The sequence below is a fragment of the Drosophila erecta genome, unplaced genomic scaffold, assembly GCF_003286155.1.
Source record: "Drosophila erecta strain 14021-0224.00,06,07 unplaced genomic scaffold, DereRS2 tig00000092-arrow-pilon, whole genome shotgun sequence".
NCBI lineage: Eukaryota > Metazoa > Arthropoda > Insecta > Diptera > Drosophilidae > Drosophila > Drosophila erecta.
The window spans coordinates 11,697,037-11,719,600 of NW_020825207.1; the positions used below are offsets into that span (position 1 = coordinate 11,697,037).

General features: G+C 44.5%; 2 protein-coding genes across 3 annotated transcripts; both read right to left on the bottom strand.

Moving 5' to 3' along the window:
- Positions 1 to 22,317, bottom strand: LOC6547821 (protein king tubby). 2 transcript variants are annotated; one of them, XM_026980840.1, is made up of 7 exons: positions 21,798 to 22,317; positions 21,565 to 21,738; positions 1,850 to 2,123; positions 1,222 to 1,689; positions 974 to 1,164; positions 779 to 916; positions 15 to 721 (listed from the first exon to the last, which is right to left on the bottom strand). In XM_026980840.1, the coding sequence occupies exons 2-7, from the start codon at positions 21,604 to 21,606 to the stop codon at positions 452 to 454; spliced, it is 1,383 nt and encodes a 460-aa protein (XP_026836641.1). In that variant the 5' UTR covers positions 21,607 to 21,738; positions 21,798 to 22,317; the 3' UTR covers positions 15 to 451. The 2 variants fall into 2 exon arrangements, with proteins under 2 accessions (XP_001975008.2, XP_026836641.1); XM_001974972.3 differs by having other exon boundaries at positions 1 to 721; positions 21,565 to 22,317.
- On the bottom strand, positions 2,943 to 5,243 carry LOC6547820 (glycerophosphocholine phosphodiesterase GPCPD1). The gene has a single exon (XM_001974971.3). The coding sequence runs from the start codon at positions 5,041 to 5,043 to the stop codon at positions 3,004 to 3,006; it is 2,040 nt and encodes a 679-aa protein (XP_001975007.1). The 5' UTR covers positions 5,044 to 5,243; the 3' UTR covers positions 2,943 to 3,003.
- Positions 22,318 to 22,564: the final 247 nt, after the last annotated feature.

Below are 22,564 nucleotides of genomic sequence, written 5' to 3' on the forward strand. Positions count from 1 at the left end.
GATCAATAGCTTTATATTTATTTAGAGCTTAGTACAAGTTAGTAGTGCTCTCTTACTGACTAATAGTAGTGGCATTTTAAATAGTTTACATTAGTCCTTGATTTGTTGCTATATGCTGATTATAAAACTGATATTACTTTAAATGACATTTACTCTGATTCGCTTACAAGTGAACTAACTTATCATTAGAGGGGCACATTAAGATTTACAAAGTTGTAGGACCTGTCCTAAATATTTACTTATAAAATCGGTGAGCACATTCTGAATATACGTTACTGTATACTGATAGCTACTACATTACTCATTTCAACGATGTTCTACCAAACCCGACTTCGAGTGACTAGATTTGCGATAATATTTTCAACAATAATCCGCCCGGAGTGACTTGATCCGCACTCCAGATAATCAGCTGTACATAAGGCAACGGGCCAACCCGAGGATCCAAGCCAGCTCACTCGCAGGCTATTTTGCCATCGAAACTGCTGAGGGCTATGGCGAAGGCTTGCATGGCGCACAGGGGATAGCGATAGTCCATGGTGAAGACGTCCTCCGAGGTGCGGCCGAACTGCATCACTATATACTCCGGATCGGAGTCATGGACCAACTGAAAGTTCTTCACCGACGCCTGGGTGACGCGTCCATGAAAGTTGAGCACATACGATTGGGTTTCGTCGTTCCACACTGGCGTCTTATTGTGCAGCTCCACAATATTATCCATGTTCTATAAATTGCAAGAAATTATTAGGGGTTTTCTGAAATCTTAGCACAACCATCTCACCTTCATTTTCCACAGGTCGAGGATGCCCTGCTGTTTGGGATCCGCCGAACTGATCTTGACACGCTGATCATCCTCAGTCATGCCCGGCAGTATAACAGTCATGTTGCGTGGCCCCTTGAATCCCAAGATGTTGGTGTCCTGTGGATAAGTTTTACATTGAGCTGGCTATCTATTGGGGTGCCTTTGTGGACTTACATAAATAATAACGGCCAAGTCCAGTCTAGGACTCTCTGTGCTCTCCTTGTTGCCGTTGTCAAAGACCGTGAAGGATGTGCCAAAGACGTTGGAGCGGAGTTTGCCGCAGAAGCCATCGGCGTTGCGGGACAAATCCGTGGGATCGCAGCTGACAATGTAGTTGGATGTCTTGCTCTTCTTGCGCTTGCGACCTGATAAGTGCATCAAATTTTAGACACCTCTTTAGAGGATCAGTAACAATAGCCCACCTCCCAGCAGAAATATCTTCTTGCCGTAGTCGCGTTCCAGATGCAAATAGTAGATGGGAAAGAGACCGCGATCCATGCCCTTGCGGTCCCGCGTGATGCGGCACTTGTAGAGCACTCCCTGTGGCGCTGGTTGCATCACGAACTGGTCGATGTTGCCGATGACATCTCCCTCGGACTCTCCACCAGTTCCGTTCCCCGTTCCGTTGCTGCTGCCCTCCAGCGTCGCGTCCTTGTACGGCGACGAGGCCATGCCCGCGGGACGCACTGGAGCGGCGCCCGCCACATTGCGGTTGGTGTAGTCATCCTCGTCCAGATTGTCACTGAAGGAATGCTGGCGGGCACGTGGTTTCTGGGATTGCGTCGAGTTGGCGCTGTGGGATGCGGACTGCTGGTGCTGCTCAATCACCGTCACCGGACTGCTCTCCTCGTCCTCCAACTCGTGCGATGAGATCTCCTCTATAAGATCAGCTGAATAGAAAAGTGCAAGATTAAATTAATCAAAACTGATTAAGATGTTTGAGTACAGAAAAACTAAGCAACAGTTTTAGGTTGCTAGTGCTAGGTTTCTGAATCCTAAGCTGACTGTAAGCAAAGTAAATACCTTTTCTTCGAGTGTACGGCCACTTACCCTCCTGGTTGATGGTGCTCAGGCTGCGCATGTTGTTCGAGTGGTTGCGACTCGTGTTCATGGCAACCGGAGTGATGCCCCCGGGACTGCCATTGGAGAGTATCTGGTCCGGATTTTGCGGCGAGCTGATGAACTGCATGGGTCCGTCGTAGGCGTGCAGTTCCCGGCTGTTGCTGCGCATCCCGGACATCGGCCGGTTGATCTGCAGATCGCTAGCCTGGACCATTCCCGGCGAGGCCCTCTTCTGCCGTATGTAGGCCTCCATCAGCTGGCGCTGCAAGCAGATAAACCGAAAATATGGTTTACTCAACAATCGTACAGATTACAAACAGTAGTAAGATTACGAACCAGCTATGGTAACAAGATAGTAAATCAAAGATTTATTGCGATTTCAAGTGAATTTGCTGATAAGACGCAGTAAAATGTTGGCAGGCACGGTGGCAATTATTTTAGATTTTCTGAAAACCCAATTAGGCGGCCCAGTTTCAAGTTGCAACAAATTGCTGGAACAGAATTTACACCCACGGAGCGGATAAATAACCGCAATAAATGCCACAATATTTGCATATGCATGGATACCCCTAATCCCCTCCGGAAAAAATGCAAATCGCTCAGCAGGTAATTGGCCCAGCATCCCGAGGGGGTAACAAAAGCAGAGAGAACCAAGCTGATCCATCAGCACCACCATAGTGTACTATCCATCCCACTCAGTGGATTCTGGATGGGTGTGGGGAGTGTGGGAATTCGAATGCAAATGGAAGTGGATGTGGAACGACATGTGGGACAGCGGTTGATGCTGATGTTGATGGCAATGATTTCATTAAAGATTTAAATTTCAAGTTCACGTTCATGTTTATCAGCAGGGAAAACAAAAGCCGTATCTGTCAAAAGTTGCGCTGAAATTGCGCATATAAATCAAGTGAAATACACCGAGCTTAATGGCTTTTCTTTTCCATCTGCTTCTTAGGACGAAAGAAACGCTGCATCATATTATTTATATTTAATAAGGAAATGTGCCCTTGCTAAGCAAATCCATATATAATATAATATAGAGCAATTCGCCTTTCCCTTTGCAGAAAATGTTCGATAGACATCCTTTTTAGACCTTTTATTGCAAGGGGTATATATCGTTTGGGGATCTACAGAAATCGGGACTACAGGAAGTTAACGTTACTCAGGATGCTTTCGATGGTGGCGTTGACCTCGCGCTCCTTGGGCGCCGGATCGCACTGGTGCTGGAAGAAGCCGGGCAGATCCTGCTCCGCCTCGAACGCACTCGTCCTGTTGGCGCCCAGCCAGAGGTCGAGGCGGTCGTAGATGACTCCAGTGGGTCCCTGCTGCAGGAACCAGTCGATGGACTCCCGGTCCTTCAGGTCCGAGCCCCAGAGCAGGACGATGGGCACCTGAGCCATCGCCCGTTTAACCACTCCCGGATCCGCCTTCACGAACACTGCGTTGGGTGAAACTCCACCCAGATCGAAGGCCTGGGCAAAGTTGACGCTCTGCTCCACGGTGCTGGTCCGGGGATCGCTAAAGACGTTCTCCTTGCTGCTGGAGAGGAAGAGCACAGGGTACATGTGCTGCTTGAAGCGCAGTAGGGAGCACAAGTCCGCGTCGAAGCTCTTGATCACATTGAGTCGGCCGCAGCCATGTCGCCGAACCACCGCCAGGATGCGGTCCACGAACAGGTTCTTGTCCAGCGTCTGTTCACTCTGAAACTGCCCATCGGCCTTCTGCTGCGGCCACTTGATCTCGATGTCGAATCCGGTGGACAGGTTCACCCGCTCAAAGAAGTCTTGCAAGGTGGGGAAAAGTCGCTGCTCCGGCGGCTCCACATTGTTGTGCGCGGGATACTCGACGATCTTGTTGCCTACGATTTGGTACGTCTTCAGATCCTTGAGCTGCTCATAGGATATGTCCTTTAGCAGCACCTCTGTTAGGTCATCCTTGCTCGTCGGCGTCTTGGAGTCAATGCAAACGCGAATAGAAAAATCATGGTGGATGATGGGCACCAGGTCGCTGGTCAGCTGAACATCGAACTCGACGAGATCAGCACCCATTTCGGCGGAGGCCAGCATGGTGGCCACCGTGTTCTCGATAAGCGGAGCCGCATTCGTGGTGACCGTGAGAGATTTTCCCAATCCCCGATGGCCAATCTCCAGGGCTGTCCAGTTGGAGCGCCAGTAGTTGGCGAAGCTGGTGCGCAGATCGAAGCCATCCTTCTCCATGGGCCGGATGTTCAGGTACTCCATGTGCAGCTGACCCACCACGCGCTGCCAAAGCGGCGAAATGAGGTCGATGGAAACTTTGCCTTCGGTACCGGGGAACGAGGTGTGCAGCAGGTGCGAGTATCCGAGAAGTCGGACCAGTTCCTCCTCCGGCTGTTCGGCATACACCTCCACCAGGTAAGCCACTCGATCCAGCTGTTCCACGTTCACATGGAACATAAGGATGTCACCGGCGGCGTAGGGCACACCGTACTCTGGCTGCCCCCGGAGGTTACTGTTCCCGTTCGCCATTCGCACGAACTCCACATTGGCGCGAGCCGATCTGAGGATGGGCGCTAGGCTCTTCGGATCCACGGGCTGCAATCGCAGGCGGAGCTTTTGCTTTCCCACCTCTGGTTGCTCCTCCAAACGCAGCGCCTCGCGGAACAACTTCAGCTGCAGGATGTTGCCAGAGTCCTGAAGCCAGCCACGCGACAACTGGCACTTATCGCCTATAAGTCCAAAGTCATCGCTGCGATTGCCACTGAACTTGGTGGTGTTAAAGGCCCTGGCCTGGACATGCGACTCCCACCAGCGAATCTGTACGGCTCCACTCTGGCCAACGGCGGCGGCAAAGTAGCGATACTCCACGCTGCTGTTCTGCGGTATCTCCACGGAGGCGCTCCAAACATTGAGGATTGCTGTCCGGTTGAGCAGCACGGCGCGTCCCGCTTGCCAGGCGCCCAGAACTGGCAGGTTGCCCACCAGGGCGAGTCGCTCGAAGGAAGCCAGGTGGACCTCATACGACAGCGTTAGGGTAAAGTTGAAGAGCAGCGGGGCATTCCGCTTGAGGGGCACGTAGCGCCGCGCCGCGTAGTACTTCTCGTAGTAGGAGGTGTCGCAGAACGTCTCCACGGGCAGCAGGCACAGGGCACTGAGCCAGGCGACGGTGAAAGCCACGAAAGTCTTCGACCAGGACACCGACATGTCTGCCCTCGACGGCGAACGAAGTGGTACTGTGTTCTGGGTGTTCTGGCGCTTAGGCGTCTGACCACCACCTCCTAGCACTGGGCGAGATTTATGGCACTGGGCACATCTTCGAGTACCCGAGATGATAAGGTTCCGCGATATCGAAGTAACGGCGTGCTAGCAAGGTCCGTCTCGTCGGGCCGGCGGTCAAACCCGTTCTGTTCATGCACGTGTGCCTAAACTCGTGCACTTACCGATACAGATACGGATTCATTCACAGATACAGATACGGATTTAGATGCGAAAGCTTTGGGGTGGCGTCCACGTCATCGTCATCAACGGTGGCAGTTTAAATGAATTTGATTTCGAGTGTTGCGCAAAAGCTTCACCTTCGGCGGGTGGAACTGGAACTGGCTTTTGGATGGGGTGGCGTGGCATGGATTGGAATGGCTACATACGGAGACCACAAACCAGAAACTAAACCACAGATCTCCCCTTATGTGGTGGCTGACCCCCAGTCGAGCAATTTACATGGTGAAAGTTTGTCAACGTCCGTGTAATTCATCCGCTGCGCTCAATTAGGAATATCGCATTGCTTGGATTTCTAGCTGGATTTCGAGCTGGAAAATCAGAGGTGCTTCTGAAATAAGAACAATAATCGGAATGGCCAATGATTGCAGCAAGCTCCAGCCTCAAAGCTGACCGTCCTCCGTGACACGTTTACTAGGTGTCCCCCTTTTTCATTTTGTGGCAAACAGCCGGATTGTCTGAAAATTTGAAATCAGTTGGCTGCCAGGAAAAACAACCAAAGCCGTGAGCACGTACTAAACAGAACGCGGGAATCGATGGGGGAAATGCGAAGCTGGTAAAAAACGAGTGACGTCGCCTTGGGCAGATCCGGTGGGCTGGTGGGGCAAAAAACTTGGAAACGCAAAGTGGAGCAGCGTAGAACACGAGCTCTTTGCAGGGGTTCGTTAACGGTTTGACATAAATAACAACTATAAAACAGCGAATGCATAAAGTTTCGCTTCTGGCTGCTGCATTAGACCCAACTTGTCTATATAGACTTTGAGATCGTTCCAAGCTAACCAAATTCAGTATTAACTACTTGTATATAATTATTTCATCGCCATAAGTCTTTGCAGCTTATAAACTCAAAGGCATTCGGCGTGAAACTGCATTGCCTTAAAGCTCATATACTTGAGCCGTAATCCTTCTCTTAATACATGGTTTTATTATTTTTCAATTTCGCACACAATGGCATTTTAGGCGGTAAGTTAAATTAACGACTTTGGGTAAACGAGAAAATGTGCAAATGTTTCTCAGCAACTTTTGGGCGTGCTTAGCGCATTTATTTTAATTTGGGGCCAGGCAAATTTGCGTATACGTTATGTAGGGGTCTCGGTCGCAATAAAAGACACGAGCACAAAGAGCACCCACACACACACACCCACACACACACTCACACACACACCTTCATTACGGAAGGTCGACATCTGTGCTGGCAACTGATATTCGGTGTGTGGCATAATTTTGGGGGTCGCGTAATAAAATGATTACTCATACGCCCCGTGCACAGCGAAAGGAAATTGAGAGCGTCAGCAAGCCGTACGAACATTGTGGTGTTTTTTTTTTGCTGTCGCCGCCCCTTGTTTGTTTGTTTGTTGCTTGCAAATACCACAACAGCCAGGACAAGCAAATCAACCCCTTAATCCCCCTCCCCACCCCTTCATCGGCATCATCCAGCTCTTAAGTTGGCAAGGACTTGCTGCTGATGTGTTTTGGCATAAAGGATTATATGCACGTATTACAGCGGCTTAAGTCAGCTTCCGCATGCCAAAAAGCCGACAGCCAACAAACACATGCGCAAAAATGTCCAAATTACATGGTAACTTGACGTACAGTCCAGCCTATGTATATAAAAACCTTAAATAAGTATTGATTTGTAAATAGCATGTTCACTTCATTGACAGTTCAGTTCACTGAAACTTAATCTGCAGTACACTTTATCCTTCGATCCATTAGTATTGCCGCATTTTGAAAATGTACTTTATTTATACGTTTTAAATATTTTTCCGAAAGTTTTCTGTCCAAGTGTAGAGTTCTCGCAGGCTAATTTTTCAAACCTTCAATAGAATCTAATAGATTCTCGCATGGGTTGCTCCACTAGAGGACTAGAGGAGTATCGCCCAACTAAATTCACGCACGCACACCAAATCGAATTACCGATGGGCTGGAAAAATGTTCATCAATTTTCAGGCTGGCCCACAGGGAATAGATATAGCCTGGCTATCTCCACGATCCGGCCATTAACCCCCGAAGTGTAAGGCGTGGTGTCAAAGCTGCGTGGCAACTATTACGAGGGGCATCAACATCAGTTCGCCTGCTCCTTTGACCGCCCACAATGTCGGTCATCTCCATCCGGTTATTTGTTGCTCCAGCTGCCCTTGTTGGTTTTGGCCATATTGACATTCATTTACGTGCTCGCTTCATTAAGCCATAAGCCATGACCATGTCGGGCGCACCATGTTCGCATTGTTCCCTCACAATGGAGACACCATCCGAATGTGGAGGACTTGGACTTGAGGATGTGGCTTGGGGTGTCTTTACTTAAATGTGTTACCAAACTGGGATAAAGAGCTCTTGCGGACATTGGTTTATGGATTTGGCTATGTGCAACAAAACGCTTTGCTAGAAAAGTTTTTAAACAGCAGTTTGTTGAGAAAAGTCAAACTAAGTGTCGGACATTGCGGTTAGTTGTTTCTCATTTCCCAAAGAAACTTATAAATGCAGCGTGTGAAATATAAAACATAAATTTGACTAGCATATCTATGGCAACATGCGATGAAATTGAAACAAAGTTGTGGCTGCAAATAAAATTGCATCTAAAATTATACGATGGCCAACTTCCGCCGGTAAAAGTTCGGCAAACTGTTCAACTTTAGATTGGTATTCGACATTCATTTGGCACACTCATGAATGTTTCACTATGTGTGTGGTTTCGCAAATAGATTAACACATGACTGAACATGCTCCTCAATATAAGGTTGTAATACAAATTTAATGGGTCCTTTTTCCTCTGCTCTTTTTTGCAATTTAGCTTTGCGTTTAAGGTCAGGTGAACTCGATTTCCGGCTTGGATAGAAGGCAAATTAATTCCATTGAGTCATTGGGATTTGGAACGAAAGCAGAGAAATTTTCTAGGTTCAATTTATTTTTGAGGATTCCTATACACCTAGAGAAAATCCATGGAAAATATTTATCGCTAATAAGGGTTCAGGACTTTTAATAACCAGGGCTCTAGAATCATTTTTTTTTTAAGAAACTCATGTAAATAACATACTATTTAGGTTAGATGGAATGTATATCTGTCTTTAGGCTCCTATCTTGCATGTTTACACGTAGCCAATTGGCATCGGAGGCTTACGAGCTGTATCCTCCGCATCTGCATGTTGGGTAACCACAGGAAAAGCAACAAATGGAAACAAGAAAATTGCTGCGGCCTGGCTTGCCTTCGTCCTTTTGGCCTCCTGGCGCATATTTCAGCTCCTCTTTTGCTCGATGTTGTTGGCAAGCACTTTGATTTCCGTCTTTGGGGACCTGGCAAGTGTAAATTCCTTGGCTACAAAGTTGTTAACTCTCGACAAATCCTCCCAAGGACCATTCGAGACGCATGAGATCCTCGGGCGCAAATTAGTTACATTTCTACTGTAATTCCCCCTTTGCCTGCCCCTTTGTTGTGGAATTCCGAACAATAACAAGAACATCAACAAAAGCCAAAAACAAACAACAAACGACATTGACTGCCGCATGTGTGTGTGTCCTGTATGCGTGAGTGTGTGTGTGGGCGCCTGGAAGTATGCAATGAAATGTGACGCGGGGCAAGTGACTGAACAAGAGAAAAGGATTAGAAAACAATCGCGAAGCCAACGCTGCCACAACGTACTGAATACCATTTCTATAAAGAGTTTATTTGCCACAAATAATATTAATATTATAATTTACAATTACACAATGGCAAGTAATATAGGGATGAGATAGCTAGTCCTATAAAGATATCATTAGAAAGGACGATCAGTGTCTACTTTTAACTTGATGTACTTGTAAGCGGTAAGAACGCAAAGCATATATTCTTGGTCATTGTTCCTGTCAGTCCGTAAATTCATTTAATAACGAACTAACTAAACATTTGTTACGTTTTCCGACCAGGGTAAACGTGGTCCAAGTTACTGTGCCGTGAAGTCAAAGTAACACATCCCGCGGCGCCTCTCATCCTTTGTTCTACATATTTGTGGGTGTCGGAACGTCGGCATGTACATACATATGTATGTGTCCATGGAGAAGAGCGGGCTGACAGGCGGAAAGTCCATGACTTCACTCGTTAGTGCCAAGGCACCATGCCAGATGCCTCAGCCTTCGTCCTCTCCTGTCCCCACCGGCAGCTCCTGTTCACGCTCCTGCACCTGCATCGGGAGATTGAGCAAACAGCCGGGAGCCCGCTCCCCGTAGAAGGGTCAAATCAGATGCCACTGTGGCATGTGCTCGCCCGCCAGTAGCCCTACCCCCACTGGCTCCCGATTCCCAGGATCTACATGTGCACACATGTACCGCATTTCCCGGCGAGTCCCCGGCGAGAATTGTTTGCACGGGGCACACAAAGAGTTGGCAGGTGGCGAAGAGTGAATTGGTTGCATGGCTATTGTTGCCACGGGAGTATGAATGCGAATGCGAATACGAATACGAATACCTTATGAAAGTACTTCAGGCGTACACTAGAAGTACCTATTTATCCAATTAAGATGTTAGGAAATACTTTTCAATATTGATATGCTTGTGCAAAGTAATGTGAGCACTATACTCACGATTCATTATTATTATTAAATTTTAAGAACATGCCGTAATTATTCCCAGTGCATTTATAGATTCCCCCTTATCTGGCCGATGGCTGTTCCCACAACGTTTGAAGATGGAATAAGGCGGGTGTAGAAAGCCAAAGGTGCTGGCAAGCCAAATATTAATGAATCTGGTCTTTGCCTTTACTCACCCACATGGCGTTCGTAATGAATACTGCGAATAATTCACTTAAACGAGGCCACAAATCTTTCATAATACAACATTCCATAACCATTTAAAGACAGAGAGGAGCGTACTTATAAGCAAGTAAGAAACACTAAGGAAGGAGGAAAAATTTTCCTGGAAATTACCAATATACTAAAAACCGCATTTTCCAATTACGACACGCGTCGTTAACTCCGGACGAACTCCCAATCCCCTCCCTTCATTTTTCCAATAATTTAAAGTTACGGCGGTGAACATACAGGTAACGAGCAGGGATAAATAATAAATTCCAATTCTGTGCAGGGATAGAAATAAAATATCTAAAATCATATTTCTACTGCGTGTGTGTGTGCTCAAGTGATGCTTGTGCGTACAAAAATGCGAATAAATATGGGAATAAAAGTGCATAAATTGCAAAAGTTTTGGTTCATCCATTGCACACAGCTGCAACTAGTTACAAAAATGTTTTTTTATTGCAAAAAATGCAACGCAACTTTTCAGCGATTCAATAGTTTTTCCCGCTTTATTCGACGCAGTGCGCCAAGTTTGAAGCTAAATTGAAATGAGCTTAAGTGGCAAAAAGGAGCCGTTAACAAGAAATTTTAATTAATGAAAGTGTGTCGTAAGCCATTGTCTGGCAAAAACTGTTGACCACGAAGCAGCTGAAAGACCTTTTAAAAGTGCAGAGAATCTCGAAGGCATTCAGCCGAAATTTTTGCCAGGTCTTTTGTTTCATCACTCAGCCAACGGCCTTCCACGTATTTCAAATGGTTGAATGGCGAACGCGCATCTGCAGCCGCTTAAAGTTTAAAGTACGCCAAAAAGTGAGCTATTTTAAGGACTCTCGTAATGTGTGCGTATTAAATGAATGCCCTACATGCACACATAGACTCTAGACGTGCCTTGCATCTGTACATGTCCTGGGCAATATACATACATACGCAGGACGAGCACATCCTGTTCGATTCCCCAGTTAAGTTCGTGGTATATTGGCAGTCGTTCTTCGGTTTACGCTTGTATTTCCCTGGTTCAATATGGTAATCCTCTGGCCGCTCATGAATCTCTCCCTTTTTCTGCTCCTGACATCCCTCGCACATATTTATTTGCTACTTATGAGATATAACTTTCTTCTGTGTGGCCTCTTGGCTAGATAAATTTGCTTTCCCAAAAATGACTGCGAAATCTGGACTTAAGATATTCCTGTTGCATACGAAATATTTCTTTTTTGCCACTTTTTTTGGGGCTAAAGTTTTTGTGTGCGGTGAAGTCCTGGCAGAAATCCCTTGGATATAAGAGCTGAGTTCCTTAAGGTGACAAAACTGTGCGAAATATAAACAAAGTTGCTGCGAAAAGGATGTGACAAATGGCAGCAGACTTTGCGGCGGAGGAGCTTAAGATAAATACGATGTGGGGAATAAACATTCTTCACATGTGGTGCTAATAAGTGTGGCTCAAAAGGGAGGGAATATTATTAACATATACATCTCAACTAATATCTCGACTAATAATAAAGTCACTTAATCCAATTTTTAAACCCTTTCTGTTACTCGTATTTATTTCATAACAGTCGTAAGCGTCCATTCCTGAACATAAGGGAATAATCCACGTGAAATGAATGTTGACCAACCTTCTCAACTTAATCGGCTTTGGTCTGAGTTTATATATATTGCTTCCTTTTGTAATTTAGCCGAAGAAATTCGCCTTTTTTCGACAGTAAACCGAAACGTAAGCGAGGGAGGGATTGTGAAAATCTTCTGTGGCATTTTCCAGCCAATTGGAAACTTTCAATATAAATGGTCTGTGTGCGCCCCTGATTGCGGTAACTGGGAAATGGCAATCCGAATGCGAATACGGGGAAACTTGCCAAGTCCGGCGGCACCGGACGGATGGGGCCATCAACGAGCCACAAGGCAATGTGGAAGATCCTGCCGGCGGAAGGAGAAGAGGCGGAACATTGTGCACCGCTTTCAGCACATATTGAATACATTCAATGCCAATGAATAAGGTCTGTCGTGGGTTTGAATATGCATGGGAAGGGAGTGAGAATGGGCTCAGCCACATGCCTCGCAGGAGGGATTTGCTAATTCGCTTGCAATTATGATAAGTCATTGTGCCTTCTGACAGCAACTGGCCAGAGATTTGGCGGGCTTTACCTAATTGTTATTTGATTAGGGCGACAGTCGGTGTTTAAGTAAACATGCCATAATCAAGCCAGCGATGGAGGAAAGAGCACATTCAGCTGCAGCATTTCCGCTTTTTCTTTTGGGCGTGCGAAACACGAGCGCAAAATTGTAGCCTACTTAGCGGCGCCCGCTGCCTTGAGTATGAAAAGTTTCCCTTTCATCTGCAGGACGGAGTCCTGATTGCGCATCCTTGAAAGTGGCTATGGCATTCATCAAGTGACGACACTATTAAGCAGACAGTAATTATTTTAATTGCATCAAGGGACAGACAGACAACATGCTACTGCTAATTAGGTGCATTGCAACTTATTAGGCTGCCATTTAAAGTGAATGACTTAAGTTATCTCCACGACATGCTGCAGTTGAGATAGTAGGCTGTTTTCACACATTCCAAGCCACTGCAGTGACACATAAATCATGCAGCAAAGGCCATACATAAACAACGATTTTACTTCAATTTGATTGATGGGCTCAAGGATGGGCGGTCCCTCAGAATTAGTTGTCCGCACGCACGAACTGTTTAGCTTACCCTAACTTGGTATGTCAACATGGACGCAGGATAACAAACTCACACCAGGATGGCGTTGCCTTGGCACACTGAACGTCACTCCGGCAAAGTTTTATCAATAAAAACTCCTCGAAAAAGTTGCTGCTGCAACATGCAACTATTGCTGCTGTGGCAGCTGCAATGCCACGTTGCACGACTTTTCCTCGACTTTCTGTGCAACCGAATGCCTTCCGTTTGCATTCAAAGAGGAATTGGATATGCAATTTCATTTGAGCATTTTTTCCACCTTATAGGACGATGATATGAGTGACGAGGAGGCGATAACAATGCGCCACAATCCGCTTTTTGTGTGTGCAATCAATATCTCATTTTTGAATAGTTTTCCATCGTCCTTGATGGATTAGTGAGCTGCAGACCTTCACGTTCAGTGTAATTCCATCTTCTGAGGAATGTCGCAATTCGATTAAAATATGCAAATGTCATTAAGGGATTCAGTGACGACTGGGACGTCAAGCTTTCTATATACATATTTCATTATACACCTCAATTAATTCCCCAGCATTTCTGTGTAACAAATTGCTTTATCCATTTATTATGTCTTATCAGAGCCAATCTGCTCACCTTGAAGCTGAATTAATAGCTGGGTCAATCGAACAATAGAGTTGTCATATGTCACTGGCAAATCATTAATGTTCATGGGAAATCTGTACTCTGTTTTGTGCACCTGCCATACACAGAAATACATAAGTTGTTGTCAGCGGCAGGTGCATAAAAAAGAGATTAGACCTCTTCTCTGAGGCAAAAACAATGTGCAAAGGAATTGATTGAAATGCAATCGCGCATGCGACACGTGGATCGTTGAGTTCTGTTGCAACATGACAAGGGGCGTTCTGTTGCCAACGGCTCTCATTGCGTTTGTGGTTCAGTGTCAAAACAAACAAATAAAAAGCGGCGCAAAAGGGTGCAAATGCCCCACTCAATCGATAAAAACACACCCAGTCAGAGTCGCAGTTGAAAGGGGCTGAAGTGGATTACGCGGAAATCAATTCAGGGAAGAGTGACAGGAGTTGTAGCCTCGCAAAAAAGTGAAGAGAAATCACCAATACGTGACATTGATTTAAAATAAAAATACCTCTACTTCGAGCCCCCGAAGCCTTAAACAATTGAAAAACGAATTTAATCACTTTGCAGTGTTGGATAAATAAAGTATCTTTGAAGCAAAAACCCAAGCGATGGCTTCCCTAGTGAAAGCTAAATGGCACACCCATGCAATCAAAGCGCCAAAGCTAGTCAAAAAACTAAGCCAACGGGAGTAATGGAGGTGGGTGGCGAAGTGGTGCCCCATGAGGAACGCAACGATAATCGAGCTAATCCAACCTGAACGCTAACATGCCTCAATGGCCCAGTGAGCGTATGGATGAATGAATGGGCGAATGAGTGACGAGGACGTTGCCTTGTCGCTGGAAAAGGCCAACTGGAAAGGGCAGCAAAAGGCAGGACGAGTGCCCATTGCGTTGGGTTCCTTCCGTGGGACTAACTAAGTAACTTCCAAGCCCACACACATGCAGTGGTTCGATTTTTCCGACCTGACAGACCGACTGCGTTCCAATTTCAATGATAGCGCCTTTGTTTGAGTTTTGGCCTTCCACTTGCGGCTCGTGTAATTAAGGTGAAAGTTGAGGACTCGCCTTGACCACTGTTCTCCGCTTTTCCTGGAAAACCTTCAGCCATTCATTCTTATTTTATGACAGACTTGAGTCATTGGATAGACCCCTTACCACCGGCTTGTTTAATAGCTTGTAGGGAATTGATTCCTCATCGGAATCGGAAACTCATTTGAATTACTTTATGCAAATGAATATGAAAGTCTGGAACTTATAATCAATGGCTTTCAATGTCTCCTAAATGAGTCTGAAATTCTGAGAATAGATTGCTGTGCCTTCTAACTTAACAAGATACTTTGGGCTATGATTAGGCTTAGCAATGAACAAATGGAACCTAATTGAGTACACCAATTCATTTAACCGCATTACCACTAATTATTCCAGGGAATTGTGCCTCAACTGTGGAAGGTTTGTGGTGATTTGGCATAGAGTTGGTCAAGGCGACACTAAGTTCTCGCTTTCGGGCGTTTTAAGGTTAACCTCAATTAGCCGCCAGCAGAGGGGGTGTTGGTGGTGGTGATGTGGTGGGGCCCACCCGGTTGGGCCCGGCAAACAATCAAAATCAAAATGAAAGAGGCAAGCCGCAAAACAAGCGGGGAGGCCTGGAAAATGAGATGCCACACAATCTGCCCAGCGGGGCAACGATAAAGCACTTTGTGGCACACTTCGCGGGGCCATCAAAAGTTACTGACCGGAAAGGCAACATTTCACAACTATATGATTGCTTATTTCTCTTTGAAATTATAAAATAAATACAGTGTTTTACAGCCTTTTCGGCAGCAACTCAGGGGAGTGCCATTTCGGATGTCGGCAGCTTTTTTGCCTTGGAATCGGAACGCACAAATCTCCGGAGAGCCGGCGCTAAAAAATGCGCTGAAATTGTAATTAAGAGAAGCTTAAAGCCAAATACAGCGGATAAGCAATCATGGCCAGCCAGGGGGAAAAGCCGGAAAGCCACAAGAGATTCAAAACGGACGGGAAAGCCCGGTTCCGCAGTCGTTCGATGATTTTTCGCTTTTATGTGGGGTTTACTGCCATTTACAAGGCTTGAATTTGCCTGAAGGGAAAATGCCGGGCGTCCGGCATTTTATTTCAAATACTCGCTACTAGCGACGAAAAGTCGACAGCAATAAATGTTTCATGGGTGCCTTGACTTTATAGGTTCATCCACGATGCTGGCGGAAAATGTCTTCATTTAAGAAGTAGACTATTATTGTGGATTCAGTTGTCGCAGAATAAGAACACTTAATTTAAATTTACATTGTGTTTAGTTCGATGAAAATAGTACTTTTATGTCTCTGTTTACCTTGTATTAACCAGATCGATATGCAAGCTGTCATTGGAAAAATATCACATCAATTTATTTCTTTTCGAATTGTAAACAATTTAGCGAACCACTTTTGCTTAATTGCATGCAAGTGCGAAATCATTTAAATAACAGTGAAATATATACAATTAAATTATTGGTGGTATGCAAATTGTTGGTAACTTTTTTGCTCGAGTGAAAGCAATCTAAATAAACGCTGTTTATTTTTAAATCAATAAACAGTTTTATAAACGGAATTAATTTATTTCATTTAGCCACCTAAACCGGAAACTGAAGTGGACACTCAAAGTAGAAATTCATTACCCAAATGAAAACAGAATTTTTATATGATTTTTCCACGCTGCTTTTAATTAAATTTCTAATGAGGGACAGCAGTGGAGCTCTGAGTGCCGGTGTTTAACATTGCCGACGGCCAACGGGGCGTATGATGAACATTTAATTAGCTTACAACTCCGTTGGCTGTCCACTTGTTTGGCGAAATGCTAAGGCTAAGGACACTCAACACAGCGAGGGCTGCTCAAGCAGTTCCCCTCAAGCTGGCAAATTAATTTGCAAAATAAACGCAAATCGAATTGAATAAACACTGGTATTTGCTGATGACAGCTGCAAACAATATTTGCCCAGAGGGCTGTCCCTGACTGCCAATGTTGAGATCCGAAATTGCTATAAATATTACAAAAGTCATCGCAACATGGCCAAACAGCAAAAGTGCCAGGGTAATTGGATTTGCCTTTTCTGGTCTCGTTCTGCGACTTTAAATGTCTGATTTAAATTCAAATTGAAGTGGCTGACTCAATTGGGCTTGCAGCAGTTTCTCATGCAGCAGTTGAAAATGCTGAGATCTCCGGGTAAAAGTCGCAAAAAGTGGAAAAAAGTGGCAAAAAGCAAGTGTCATAAATCTGGCGACTTGTGCAAGATGGCAACAAGGAATAATCTGACTATTAAGGTCCATTGCGACATTTTCGTTTTGTGCGTTTTGTCAAGAAGAAAAGCGGCAAGGAAAAATCTCAGTTGAGTGAATGGCGAAAGGCCACTAAATGCTGTTCCACCATTTTACTTCCCTCACCCACCTGAATGTACTGAATATGAAGGGCACTCCAGCAAGGACATTGCAAGCTGAAAAGACAAGATTTCGTAATAAAGCAAAGTAAAGTCAACGATTTCCTCTCTCTGCCCGAGTGAACGTTATTAAATAAGCCATTTGTATTAACGTATCCTTCAGTTGCTTTTAATTTCGTACTGCCCTTTCGAGTGCCGTTTTCATTTCGCCAAATGCCATTACTGGATTTTACCAATCCACACCTTTATGCATTTTAATTACCGACCAGATAAATGGCCTAATTAGTTTGCAATTGAAAAAGACAAGTGCAAATAATCGCCCCTGTTGTTGGCAAACAGAATTTGCATTAATATTAAATAAGGCTGCAAAGTAATCAATTTGTTGAGTGTTAAGCGCAGAATTAGGAGCACATCCTTTTTGGACTGAAAGTTAATCCCGGGATAAGGACTTCTTGATGGGAGTTGCAGGTTTGGGCTATATACAACATGGATTTTACCTGGGAAAGAATAAGCCACAGACCACCCGACCACTTAATCAGTGACGTGAGCTCTGCAAACTGTCAGCTGCAGCTTCAGCTGCAGCAGCCGCAGCAAGCCGCAGCAAACCACAGCAAACTACATCAAACCACACGTGTGACAGCGGACCGCAATACACAACCACTGGGCAAAAGGCGATTAAAGACATTTCAATTTAATTGGTCATTTTTCCATACACTGCAAAAATAGCCATGCAGTTGCTTAAATGAAAGTGTTGTGAATGTGTGTACCTATTAACGCTAGTAATTTTGTAAAATAAAACCTGACACGGCTAACTTCAGTGTGCTAAAACGTTTATCAGTGAACATTCAGAAGTGTGATTTTAATTTATTGCAATTCTTTGTTCAATATTGGCCATTGTCAGTTTACTGATTGTGGCTATATATTTGCAAAATATTTCCTTATAACATATGTACATGCAAGTCGAAAAGGGAGCCGCCACAAGTTTGCCAATTAAAGCAGATGTATTTATTTACGGAATGAAATAAACTGGTTTTTCCTGGGAAATCGGAAAAACCGCTGCACTTAGGTGGCAAAACCCGTGTGCCGAAAGTTTTCAGTTCTCGCGGGGATGTAATTAATTTGCCACATGCAGGATGCTGCTGCTCCTCGAATCCTGTGTATAGGGAACTGTGGCCAGAGTGGCTGATGGTGACGCCGAAACTTTGTGTCTGATAAATTGAATCAAGTTTGCCGCCTACGGATGCAGACGCACCAGCAAATTGCAGTTAATGAAATCTGCAAATGAAATGAGGTCCTGCAAGGACGACGAAACATTCCCAAGCTTCTAATTTATGTCACAGTAGCTGGCTCGCTTTATTTTGCATTTGAAATGGTGTCACTTTTACAGAAAAATGGAATTTAATGCCTTGTTCATGGCGCATCATAATATTTTCACTGGCGCAATACACAGTTGTGTATACCTAAGGATTGTTCTTTATTAGTAGCCTCATTTTTGTTTAAATTTAATGTTCCTGTGGGTAAACCCGAAAATGTTCCACAATTTCTCTGCGTAATACTTTTCAGCATTTGAGTGATGTCCTTCCTTCGGCCGGGAAAAGTTTAAAGTCCCCAATGGGAAACGAAATTGGAGTTTGCAGCTTGTCCACTAAGCTGGCAACTGGCAACTGCAGTTTTAGCCAAATGAAAATGGCAGGGACATAAACTGAAAAACGAGCTGTTGAAAAGAAATTTCAGCACAGCTATGAACGCTTTCGTCCTGCAATTTATTGCCAGCTATTAGTATATGTGTCAAAATCTGTTGGCTTTAATTGAAAATGAATCGCTCTTTAGGTAACCTGAGTGGTTCTGCTTTCCCCTTGGCTTAAACTCATTTGGATGCATGTCCAATGCAGCTTGGGCTTTTCATTGAACATCGTTGGGGATTTTAGGTGCCTAACGTCTCATAAATCAAAAACATAGCAGGATGTCTTTCGATTCCATATAATTTTGGCCTTAATGGAAGTGAGTTTCCTTTTTCTAAATTATCTGTTGTCAACCATGGAAAATTACCAGAAAATTGTTCATCAAAAAGTTTCTGTTATTATTTTTATTTTGTCAGGTCATTTGAGACAGAAGTCAAATAATACAGCTCTTACCGAAACAATCAATCAGTTCATAGTGGCAGCTCCAAATGCACATTTAATACCTTGTCGTATCCTTATTAAATATTAAACCACCGTGTTTGGCTGCCAGGCGAAAATTTGGTAAATTCGATTTGGTTTTAGCCGGTATTTTAATCTCGTTGGGTCAAGAACCTCGGTTTTGAAGCAACAGAAAGCAAATTACAGGGCCGAAACAAGAAGCAAAAGCCGTAAAGCTAAATGAAGCAAGGCTAATATACGAGGGTGGACCATATCCTCAATGCTAGAAATATGACCATTAAAATGTATCTTTTAACTACATCGAATAAAACTAGTTCATTTGATGAAATGAAAGTTGATAATTTAGAGAAAATATCCCTTTTCTGTTTGAATTATAATGTAATAATCACGTTTAAAGCGTGAGGTTCACCCTAATGTACGCATATAACTTATTAGGAAAAGGCGGTGCGTCATATCCTTTTTTGGACGAAATGTTTCTTTTTACGGTATGCGTGAGGAAAAGCTAAGGCGACTTGCGGAAAGCAAATATTATATTCATATGTGGCAGTAGTGACTTATTACTGGGCATTATCCTGTGGCTCAGTTCCTCGCAGAGCTGAAGTACTCGTCACCAGCCGGGAATCGATTTTGTGCCCTCGGTTAATGGTGTTCCACGGGTGATGGCAACACGAAAACAATGCCAAACAATGGTATTGTGTATATTTCTAGTTGGCTGTCTGTCTGTGTCCCTATAGGGATACTAGATACTATGGTGTCCTGTCTGCTTGGGCTTGTATATGTGTGTCTGTGCAGTTGCCCATAGTGACGCAGGACACCAACCAAAGAAAGGCTACTACATTGTGGGTTAGTGGTCGTCCAGGCCGAAGACTTTATTAATCCTTTGTGTACATTTAGCGAGCACTTTATGAGTTGACTGCCATATATCTTGCAGTTGATTTATGCCAAGTGTAAATTGGCTCCACAGCTCTCCTTTTTTGTGCTACATTCTCTTTTTTATGGCGGAAATAAATTTGTGTTGGCTTAAGCTCGAGAAAATGACCCAACACAACTGTTCAGAAAGATTATCGTGCAAGGAAAATGAGCTTGTCGCAGCAAGTGAATATTTATCATATTTATTCTCGTATTTGAAAATGACAGTGATAAAGCAAACGCTTTTCAAAGAAACTCCTTTGAAATGGTAATCGCAAATGTGTTATTTCATAGGAATTTGTGAGATGATTAAATTTAGAAATTCAATCAAAATGTAATCCGCTCCTTAGATGCTTTTTATTTTTGAGCAAGCACAATTTGTTTCAAGCTATTTCATTTGTAGCTGAAATTACTTGCCATAATGTTTTCATAATGTCCTTCCATGCACAGAAGCTGTCAATAGCTGCTCAATGTTTTATAAGCCAACGCGGCACGAAATCGAACCAACTCGAAGGACCCAGAACCTCGAACACTTGGCAGCCAAACTCAACCACATCGAAGGGATTCGATTTATGATGCGGTGGGTGAGGGAGGGTGCTTTTTGGTGGGGCGGTTTGCTTGGGCGTTCCGTGCCACCCAACATAATTAGGGCCAATGACAATCGAATCGGACTGCAGCAACTGCACCACCGGAGCTTCGCTTCGATTTATTTGGACGCCGTTGCCAGGACAACAGACGAACACCTGGCCACGAGAAATCGGGCACAACAAAACCATTTGGAAAAGGCGTTGGGCCACTTGGGTGTTTCATTCTCTTTTTTTTTTGCCTTAAAATGTGGCTCATTTAGAGCGGTCAGCTTCGAGGGTAAAAACTGAACAATTCCGGACAATGCCGGCTGATGGTTGCCTTTGGGCTGGTGCTGATTGCTCTGGGCTGCCCAAACTTGCCAAGAAAGGAGAGGATTTTCCTGATTCTAGACCACATTCACGAGTCGTCGGCTTGGAAGAGTTAAAATGGCAGTGCTAACTTGCCGTGATTCATGGTCAAATGAAAATTGTTCTTAAAGATTTCAGGCAAAGCCAAACTTTAATAGCACTCGTATCTACAAATTGGTTTTGTTATAGTATAGGATTTATTGGTTTCGTTTAGCCACTTTGTGGGTAGAAGGAAAGCTATTTTGTGATGTTATCACGGGGAAACAATGACAATGGATATGAGGGAACATTTTTTAAAGGTTTTAAAATAGGGAATGCCAAAAGGTAAGAGTTACTGAGTTAGTCACCCTATGCTAACAAATATACACCTTAGCTTTCTATTTCAGCTAGAAAATAAAGACTACAGCCTATTCCTATTGATAAGGCCAATTCCTATTGAATATAATCTTGATCTTTCTATCGGTTTGGAGAATCGCGAAAAGTGGATGATGTTGCAGATGACAAAGCTTGATACATTAGTTCATATTTATTTAACACGTCGTTTAAACGATTGCTCAAATGATTCCTCCCAAGTGTTTGATGTTTTTAAAAGGGTATATCCACATTTTCCACATTCCTAATAACTTTATTTCAATAAAATAATATTGGCAAACCGTGTAAATATCCAACTGCCTAACCAAGACTGAACATAATATAGAAGTTCGACGAATCAGGATCGATCTTATTATTTTCCCAAAAAGGAGTGTTGGGCTTACCTGTTGTTCCATTTTCTGATTACGACTGTTGATTGCCGACATTTTCGCAACTGTAGCAGTAGATTTCACAAAGTAATGTACACTGTATGCCGATTTACACTAAACTACGCGGCTCTGATGATCCGATGAGGAGGCATTTGGCAATATTCGGAGTGACAGCTGTTTGGGATTTGCCTTGAAAAGGGACTCCTTAAATGCGAATGAATGCAGCAAAACAAAAACCGATGGGTTACCAAAATATCTGAAGAATCGGCCAAGTCCAAGGCACTGAAACTATGTATTAGCACACCTGGCGTCCGTTTGTATGGTATATTTTGTAGTTTGTGGTAGTGTAGTACTGCAGCACACGCGGCACCAAAAATCAAGGGGTGTTCGGGGGTGAGGATGTGAGGACTGAAGCCAACAGCCGGCTCTTTCTGTTCTCGCTCTCTTTTTCTACCGACGCGATCGATTGAAATTCTCCGGATCGGGGGCACTGAATGTTTGCTTTAGCCACTGAGCGAGTTCCGCCTATACATACATATATTTACAGTATAATATGCAATCTACATATATTGTTTGGCAAACACTTTCGTGCTCGTTGAGTTGCGTGTGATATTGGCCAACTGAGTGAATTTGGCGCCTCTTTATTTTGGTAGAGGAGAGAAGGCGATGTAACCCGTCGACCGAACCGCACGCTGCCAAAACAACAACTGGCGACCACTAGAAGCCGTCAACTCAGGCGAACTCCTCGCGGCGGAACGGCATGGGAACGGCACAGACACACGAATGCCAGCCGAAGCTGGAGCACGAAGCATGCCGTCCTGTCGTGTGTCAGCGCAAGAGAGGCAGAGAGCCACCGCTCTCTCCACCACTCGCTCTCTATGGCTCTCTCCTCCAGTGCCTGCTTCCTCTTCCATATCCTACGAGCGACAGATGTGCAGCTGCCGACTGCATTTGGTTTGGAGTGGGGGTTCCTTGTCACTGGGATTTTGGGACGCATTCCCGTAGAAAGCATATG